Genomic DNA, 9,234 nt, shown 5'->3' with positions numbered 1-9,234 from the left:
GAGTAGAGGAGGAGGGAAAACCCTGGACACCTGGGTTCTATCCCCAGCACAGGAAGGGGAGTGGGGTCTGGTGGCTCAGCATGGGGAGAGGGGCTGGGAGCCCAGAGGCCTGGGTCCCACAGTGGGCAGTATGCCTGTGGCTGACTGTCTGTGATGACGTGAGACTGTTGTGCAGCGGGGCACAAGGCCAGGGAGAAGGGTGGTCAGAGGTCCAGGCAGGGTGGGAGGGGGGTGGCTGCTCCAGGATCATCCTGCCCTTTGGCACCAGCAGGACCCGGTTAATCAGTAACTGGGGGTACAAACGCCCAGGCCCCAAGTCATCAGTGTCACACGGATGCGACGGGCCCCACCATGCCCCACAGCGCCCCCCTGATCCTGGCCTTGCTCTGTCTGCTGCTGCCCGTGGGAGGCAACAAAGCCAAAGGTATGGGCCCTAGATGGGACCCCCCGCCAGCTGGGAGCTCTGCCCTCCATGCCAGGCTGGCACCCCCACCTCAGGCTCACAGGCGCTCCCCACTCACTGTTCCCTGCTCCCTTTCCCGTACTGATCCCCTCCCCCACCCAGGAAGGACCCAGGAGTCCCGGCTCCTAAATCCCACCCCCTCTCTCTGCTCAAACCCACCAGACCCCTGTCCCTTCCCAGGGCTGAGACAGAACCCAGGAGTCTTGGTTCCCCAGCTGCCCCTTGCTCCAGCCCACCAGCCCCCAATCCCTTCCCAGAGCTAGGAGAGAACCCAAGAGTCCTGCCTGGCTCCCAGCCTCCCCCACCCCTTGCCCTAATAACTAGACCCTCCTCCCTACTGACAGCGGGGTAGAACCCAGGCGGGGGGCTGGGCCACCATGTGCCCGCTCTGTCCCTTCACGTCCTGGTTCCAGCTCATTTTTCTCTTCCCACCCAGGGGATGCTGTAGGCTGTAAATAGCCTTCGGGCAGCTCCGGGAACGGGCCCAATCCTGGGCCCAGTCAGTCTGTGCGAGACAGACAGACTGACAGGCTGGGGGGTATGGACAGACAGACAGGGAAGTGTATGGGGTTAGATAGATAGCCAGACAGAGGGCTGGCTCCCCGTGGGGTTGGACAGTTGGAGGAGCATGCGCGGGGAACAGGCAGACAGGAGCATTTCTAGAGATGGGTAGACAGATAGGGGGTACTCATGAGGGTGGAGAGACAGACATGCACAGCGGTAGATAAGTTGACAGGACAGGCATGAGGATGAGCTGAGACAGACAGCCAGGACAGGCATGGCCAAGCCAAGATCTCAACCCCACTCCTAGCTCTGACCTGCCACTCATGGGTCACTGAAGGGACTGCAGGATGCCCTGTCCCTTGCCCCTTGTCCTTCCAGGGGAAGGATGGAGAGTCCTCCCCTCCACTCACTGCCACCTTGCCCCTCCCCGACTTGAAACACAGGTGGGCCGCACTCCTGAGTTCTATCCCAGCTCTAGGGGGTGGAGGGAGTGGGACTTGATGGGGTAGAGCAAGGGGGAACCTGGGAACCAGGACTCCTGGGTTCCAGCTCAGCCCCATGAGGGGAGTGGGGCCTGGGAGCCAGGACTTGTGCATTCTGTTGGCCGCAAGTTCTGTCTAGCTGCTGGGCCTCAGTTTCCCCATTGGTGACAAGGGAAGTTACCCCAAGGTATTCCCCACTTTAATGTCTCTGCCCCCACAGGTGCCACCCAGCCTGGCCCTTGTGCATCCTGGAGGGAGGAGAGTACCACAGTGAATCTGGCCAACCAGACATGCCAGCGCAAGTGCCGGCATGACCGCGACTGCCTAGGCCGGCGGCAGTGCCTGTGTGATGGTGCCTGTGGGCTCAGCTGCGTCATACCTGGTAAGGACCTGTCCAGCCCACGGCCCATCACCTACCTGCTCCCACCCTGCCAGGCTGGGAAGAGAACGCATGAGTCCTGGCTTCCAACCTTGTTATTTCTGTGTCCCCAGGCCGGAGTTGCTCATGGCCAGTGAAGGTAGAGAATGCCAAGACCCACCTGGTCCAAGACACTCATAGCTTCGGAGCTCTCATGGAGGTGACCTGCCAGACGGGCTTCATCATGGGCGCCGGGCAGGGGGCAGCACTCAGCCGATGCCAGGGAGACCGGCGGTGGAGCCTGACCCCACCATGTCGACGTAAGGGCCTGAGCCCCAGGGCCTCAGCAGCCAGCCCCCAATACCCACTTCCAACACCATCATTGGCCACCGAACTCCCACTGCCAACCCCATAATTGACCAACAATCCCTACCGTCAACCACCAACCAACCACCAACCCCTACCACCAATACCATCATTGACCACCACTGCCAACACTGTTACTGGCCACCAATCCCCACTGCCAATACCATCACTGATCCCCAACACCCACTGCTAACAACGTGACCAGCTCCCCCCCAACCACCACAAACACCCTCTGCCAATGCTGTCACACTGCCAGCCACCCACACTCACTGTCCAGACCAGCATGCCCCACCTCTGCCAGCTATCCCCCATAACCCAACCCTGTCATCAGCCAGCAAGCCCCTGCTGCCCACACTGCCACCCAACAGTAACTGCTACAGATACCATAGCAACCACCTGGTCCTGTGCACAGTCGCCCACCAACCTCACACCTGCCACCAACCACAACGCCCAACCCCAATCAGCAAGTCAGCAATCACAACCACCATGAACTGCACTGCCCATCTGCTGCTGGCACAGCCCACACCAACACAATCACTGGTGTGCTCAGCTTGCAAGCTACCCCCACAGGTCACTCACCACATCCACTCCCTGCCTTAGGGCATGCTTCCAGCTCAGGCACACAAGAAGCAATGGCCTTGATAGCACCCAGCCACAGCCCCCTACCATGCATGGGGATGGACCCCAGGAGTCCAGGCTGTCTGGGCCCTGGCTCTAAGCCACTAGACCATACACCCAGAGTTGGGAGAACCCAGGAGTCCTGCCTGCCAGCCTCCCTGCTCTGACACACCACATCCCTCACCAGAGCTAGGGTAGAACCCAAGTGTCCTGGCTCCCAGGCCCCCATGCTTCCCCTCCCTATAGCATCCAGCCAGGCAGCCCAGGCCAGGTGGTGTTTTGCGGGGGCAGGCAGAATCGTCTGGGCCGGTAGGTGTGAAGGGGAACACATCCCCCGCAGGAGCAGACCTACATTTGGAGGCACCGCAGCCATCCTGGTCTGTGTCCCGCTGCCCTCTCAGGGCCTCCTGGGATAGCTCGCCTGGAGCTAAAGGGGGTTAGGGGGTCACCTCCCACAGGGCAGCGCCTGGGGCCTCATGGAAACTTCACCCAGGTGTAACAGCTACCAGGCAGCTTGCAGGCAGATTACAGCAAGGGAAGAAGAGGAGAGGGAAGGAGGACTTGGAGCCAGGATGCATGGGTTCTATCCCAGCTCATGGAGGGAAGTGGGGCCTAGTGCGCAGGGCTGGAAGCCAGGACACCTGGGTTACATCAGAGCCCTGGGTGTTGGTACGGTGCTGCAGGTACAAGGACCTCTCCACGCCTGAGGTTCTGACCCCTCAAAGTACCTCAGAAACTGTTGCCTCCAACCCCAAACTCTTGCCCTGGTGTCACAGCCACCCTATGAACCCCACCGCTGCCTGGCCCTGAGGTCTCTAGGGAAGGAACCCAGGTTGTCCTGAACCCCTGCTGCACCCTCGTGCCTCCACCCCTATTCGGGGGGCACAGAGAGCTACCCTTCGTGGCAGCACGAGGCAGCCCACCAAGCTGGCAGAACCCAGAAGACAGCAGTAACAATACATCACAGAAGGAAAAAAGCTACTGGAGAAAGAGAGCGAGGGAGGGAGGGTTTTATAGGGAGGGGGTGGGACCAGTGGGGGAGGAGCTTGTAGGGAATGGGCAAGGCCAATGAATTCCAAGGAAAGGACAGGGGGAAGTGGGAGGAGCCAACTGGGTAAAGGGGAGGGGAGGGGCTGAATAGGTGAAGGCAGGTTGGGCAGAATGGTACTCAGGGAGGGGAGGGGAGGGGCGGGGCAAAGGAAATGCAGGCATGGCCTCCTGAAAGAGGTGTGGCCATGCTCCAGGAGGTACAGGGGGAGTGGGTGGTAATGTCTCTTAAAGGGGAGGGGCCATCGGTGACTCCATCCCCCTGCTGGTGTAGGGACCACGTTCTGTTCCCACCTTGGAACCCTTAATGCCCAAGTTGTGTCTGGGGCACAGTAATTCCCCATCACTGGTGGGGCTTGGGAGAAGCAGCTGTCTGGCACTCTCCGCTCTCAAGGATGTATCCCCAGTCAATACCTCCCCGTTCCTTTGTTGCAGGAGACCTGAGCCTGGCGTCCTGTGGGCCTCCGCCAGACATAGACCACGGCTTCCACCACGGTGCCTCCTATAGGGCAGGCCAGGAAGTGCAGTACCAGTGCAAGCGGGGGTGAGTACCCCGTCTCCACCCCCTCAGTGCCCTCTAGCCCTGATGGGCTGTGTCTCACTTCCCACTTCCTCCCCCACAGGTACCAGCTGGAGGGGGTGGATACTCTCCAATGCCAGGAGAACCAGGAATGGTCTGGGCCTGCACCTGTATGCCGCTGTAAGTGGAACATAGCCCAGGGGTGGGAGCAGGAGGTCACTTCAGTCCAGGGGGACCCTATTCTGATCCAGTCTCTAGGGCTCTGGCTCAGGGTTTGCCTTTGCCCTGTTGAAGGGCTGCAGGCCAGGAGGAAAACACAGACCTAGAACAAGGGACCATGCTCTTGGGATGGGGTATGAGAGATCCTGTCACCACCTTGCATCCACCTACTCCCACATCACACACCATCCACCCTCCCATCTGCCCCTGTCAGGGCTTGACCCCAGAGGGTCACAACCCAGGAAACCAGGAGCACACAGGGTCCAGACTAGAGCCAAGTATTAGGGGATCAGGAGCAGGTGGGTAAGGAGGCCAAGGCCCATAAGGGACCAAGATGTGGGCGATCACAGAAGTAGAGCCACAAGCTGGGGGTGCTGGTCAGGAGACCAAAGTCACTAGCTAGAGGGCTGGAGCCAGCAGCTGTAGCTGTAAAGGACCAGAACATGGGTGACTGATGGCTAAACTACAGCCATGAGCCAGGACCTCATGGTCAGAAGACAGGGAAGTCAGGAGCAAAAGGTGGGGCAGGGAAAGGGGTCAGTTGGGGCCAGTTGGGGCAGTTCAGGCAGCCAGGCCTACTGGAGTAACCATGGCCAGCTGGGGGCATCTTAGTCTGCCTGCTGCCCTGACTCCTGGCAGTCCCCACACACTACCCATAAACTCCTCCATCAGCCCCTCCACCTGCCTGTCCAGCCCCACACGTTATTGGCTGCAGCCAAGGCTGGGGATTTTGTCTGGGCTGTGCCTGTGCTCTTACTGGGACTTAAAGCTGGAGGTTCCTGGCTGGAGGGTCTTGTCCCCTGCTCAGGGTCAAACCAATCACCATATTTGGGATCAGGAACAAATTTTACCCCCTGGTCAGATTGCAGACTGTGGGGGTTTTTGCCTTCTTCTGCAGCAGGGCCATGGCCTCTACCTGGGATTTCTTGACTGTATATTAACAACCTTTTACAGCAGCCGGACATCAGCTGCCGTGGTCCCCCTGCTTTACCAGTGGCAGGTTCAGGTGTTATGTCCTGTGTGGTGTCAGTACTTTTACAAAGTGGTTAGATAATGGATTTGTAGGGGTTGATTTGGAGAGGTCTGATCCTGCTTCAGGCATGCGGGTGAACTAGACGCCCGCTTGAGGAGCCTTCCAGGCCGAGTTCCCTATAACTAGGACTCCATCCATCCATCCATCCATCCATCCATCCATCCATCAATCCACTCACACATCCATTCCTTTGCCTGCCTGCCTGACCCTGCTGTCCATGTGCCTCCAGCCATGTTCTGCCCCCCGCCACAGGCCGTGGCCAAGGGCTACCTGGTAGCGGTGAAGAAGGCACAGTACCGGGCAGGAGAGGTGATCTACTACCTCTGCAAACGAGGCCTCCTGATGGACGGCTCCAACCGCGTCATGTGCCTCCAGAATGGCACCTGGTCCCCGCAGCCCTTCTGCAGAGGTAATGCCCAGCCCAGATCTGGAATGCCCACAGAGCCCACCTAGCCCCCTCCCCCCAGGGTTAGCCCCACCTACCCAAGTATCCCACCCCAACCTGCCCTGCATCAGGCCTATCTAGCACAGCATCCTACCTCCGTAGCCCGCTGCGAGGTCCCAGCCAAGCGTAGCCGTGTGCTGTACCAGGGAATGAAGCTGTGGGTTCAGGAGATCCCTGAGGGACTGGTCCAACATGGGGAGACTGTAAGCTTCTACTGCCGCAACCACAACCAGACCTGTAGCTACCTGGCGTCAACCCGCTGCTTCGACGGGGTCCTGCCCCTGCCAGTGTGCTACAACGGTGAGTGGCCTGGGTGGGGGGAATTGTTTGAGATGTGCAACAGCCAGGTGGGAATCTGGAAGGGGGCTGTGGGTGAGGAAGAGGTAATCTGTTGGGCTTGGAGAGGGAGGGTCAGGGTCCCCTCTTTTCCCTCTCGTTGACCCTGCCCATCTCATTGCAGAGCCCACCTGGCTGCAGTACACCCTCTATCCCAAGCGCGTGGTCTCTGAGATCCAATCCTGCTGAACCCTCACCCACCCCTGACATCCCCCCACCCTCCAAGATGAACGGACAGAAAGACCCTGGTGCTGGGTCAGGGGTAGGAGCCTGGAAGGAGCCAGAGCCAGCAACACTGAATGAGGAGACCCATCCTGCCAGGGCATTACATAGCTGCAGGAAGGGAGGGGGCAGTAAGGGGTAGGCCTGCTTTGTCCATTCTAGACGGTAAAGGGATCCAGCCCTGGCTTTAGACTCTGCTTCCCCCCCACCCTGGCATTATGGGCCACTCTGGGCAGCAGGATGGAGGACAGCCAAAATCCCCCCCCCCCCCCCCCAGCTGCCAGGAAATCCAGTGTCCCCCACCCCACCCACAGGACATGGGCAGCCAGTCCATTCCAGGGCTGGGCAACAGGTATCCACTTCAGTCCCTTCTCTAGTCATCCTGAGGGGCATCCAGTCCCAGGTTTCTCCCCGGTCACCATAGGGCACCTCCTGCCAGTCCTCTGTCCCAGGAGGAACCCATTTCAGTCTATTCCAACTCACAAGGAAGGATGTAGTGCCAGGTTTTCTCCTCTCAGGACACAGCAGGTCCTGGCCTGGGTCCCTGTAATGGACACCAAGTCCCTCTGTGTGAGGAACAGGAGTGGGAGGAGAGTTCCTCTGGCCTCTCTGGGGTGGGGGCCAACATGCCCCTTGTATTTATTTGTGGTGAAATCACCATTTGTATTAGAGAAATAAATCTGAGTGTGATGCTGAACCCCACCCCAGAATCCTCTAAGGCAGCATGACTGGGGGACCCGTGGGTCAGGACCATATTGGGGCTCCCCACTGTCTCTGCCCTGGGGATCTCCCCCCACCAGCTAAGGGAGAGGGTCAGACTGGCAGCTCCATGGGCTGCCACTGGGAGCCCCCACAGGACAATCACTCCCTCTAGGCCCTGTGTGTGTGTGGGGGGGGGGAGGCCTCCCACTACAGGGCCCCACCTGGAGCAGGGACATGGTGCCCGGCGCTGGAGCGGTTTCCTGGAATGTTCTGTTTTGGTCTTGTCTGGGGCTCAGCCAGGAACACAAGGGCAAAGACCTGGGCGTGTTTGCACAGGATTATGAAGGGATAGAGGGTGAAGGCCATTGGGGGGGGGGGCGCTGCAACACAGCAGCCCCACACCCACATCCATCCACTTGTCTGTCCTGCAAAGCAGGTCGCAGCAGTGCCCAACCGCCCCCCATGACACCCAAGCCCTTTCTTCCTGGGGAACTGCCTGCTGCTGGAGCCCAGAGCAAATCACGAGGCCTGTAAAGAGGAAGAGCAGGGCCAGCTCCCTCCTACCCAGAGTTGGCAAGTGTGGGGTAGCCGTAAGGGACCCTACAGGGAGAGATTCCCAACCTTTGCCACCAGGGGTCAGGGCTGGGCTGTCCTCTGATGCAGCAAGGAGCTGGGATCCAGGGCGTAGGGGCCCAGGGCAGTGGTGAGTGGCTGTGTCTCACCCTGTGTGTTCCCTACCCTGTGCCCCCGAGGTTAATTATTAGGGACTGGGCTGGTGCAGGCAGGGGAGGGCTGTGCTTGGTGTCCAGGAGGCAGGTGGGAACCCACCAACCCCACTCCTTTCCCAGAGCTGGGGTAGAACCTAGCTGGGGGGGTTTGGGGTATCAGGGGGCTATGATGGGTGGTCCCTGAAGCCCCAGAGTCATGGCAGGGTGCATGAGAGTGAGCAGCCCCCTCAGGATGGAGGCACCTGGACTGCATTGTGAGAGGCGCAGCATGGAGGGGATGTGGAAGGAAAGGCGCAGCATGGAGGGGATGTGGAAGGAAAGGCGGGTGGGTAGAGATACAGAGGGCTGCGTACAGGGACAGACAGACAAGGCTGTGTAGGGTGACAGAGAGAGGGATGGTACCTATGAGAATGAACAAAGCTGTGCATGAGGACAGACAGACAGGGGTGTGTGTGGGGACAGACAGATGCGGACAGGGCTGGATAGATAGGCAGACAAGCGCTGTCTGCAGACTGGATAGACTTCCTTGTGCAGACTGGGCCGTGAAGCTTGGAGCACTGTGTCCCACCCTGCAGGGTTCATGGATGGGACACGGTGCTTAGGGACAGCTGAGCAGGGTAGATAGCACCCACATCCATCTGTCCTGCCACACGCCGCTCTGGGAAATGCACTGGCATGCTGCTGCAGTAGAGGATACAGTAGGGATTGATGGGAGCTAGGGTTGGCAACTGTTTGAATCTATTCCGGGAGGTTTCTGGAACACCAACGTGTCCATGACACACAACGCAAATGTTCCCGTGTGCTTGTGTGTATCAGTTACAGATTATGGTGCATAGACTTTACGTCAGGAAGGCAAATGCACATTATTATTGCATTTAAAAAAACCCAATGGACTGCTGTATAAATCGGATTCAACATCTAATATTTATTTTAATGAATGCCTTTTCATTCATCTCCTGGGTGACTCTCAGCCATCTCCTGGAGATTTATATCTAATTCCTGGAGACTCCAGGGCAATCCTGAAGGGTTGGCAACCCTTCTGGGAGCCAGGGTGCCTGGGTCCCACCCCAGCTCTGGGAGCAGGTTGGGGAGGGGGGGCACTATGAGCCAGGACACCTGGATTTTCTTCGACTCTCCTTGACCTCTTGGCTTTGTCCTCCATGGGCTCATCCTCTGTGCCTGGCTTCAGGG

General features: G+C 59.0%; 1 protein-coding gene across 1 annotated transcript; it reads left to right on the top strand.

Annotated features, from left to right (window-relative positions):
- The first annotated feature begins 304 nt into the window (after positions 1 to 304).
- On the top strand, positions 305 to 8,965 carry LOC102574323 (complement factor H). Its single transcript, XM_019499502.2, has 8 exons — positions 305 to 424; positions 1,670 to 1,831; positions 1,942 to 2,127; positions 4,274 to 4,382; positions 4,462 to 4,538; positions 5,840 to 6,019; positions 6,158 to 6,355; positions 6,516 to 8,965. The coding sequence occupies exons 1-8, from the start codon at positions 352 to 354 to the stop codon at positions 6,578 to 6,580; spliced, it is 1,050 nt and encodes a 349-aa protein (XP_019355047.1). The 5' UTR covers positions 305 to 351; the 3' UTR covers positions 6,581 to 8,965.
- Positions 8,966 to 9,234: the final 269 nt, after the last annotated feature.

Source organism: Alligator mississippiensis, chromosome 5, assembly GCF_030867095.1.
Source record: "Alligator mississippiensis isolate rAllMis1 chromosome 5, rAllMis1, whole genome shotgun sequence".
NCBI lineage: Eukaryota > Metazoa > Chordata > Crocodylia > Alligatoridae > Alligator > Alligator mississippiensis.
This window is presented reverse-complemented; position numbering and strand designations above follow the sequence as displayed.

Bases quoted from the DNA above. Each gene is read 5' to 3' on its own strand.
- LOC102574323 (XM_019499502.2), top strand. From the start codon at position 352: ATGCCCCACAGCGCCCCCCTGATCCTGGCCTTGCTCTGTCTGCTGCTG. The intron at 4,539-5,839 runs GTAAGTGGAACA...ATGTGCCTCCAG, and splicing joins GCCTGCACCTGTATGCCGCT to CCATGTTCTGCCCCCCGCCA. The intron at 6,020-6,157 runs GTAATGCCCAGC...CTACCTCCGTAG, and splicing joins CCCGCAGCCCTTCTGCAGAG to CCCGCTGCGAGGTCCCAGCC.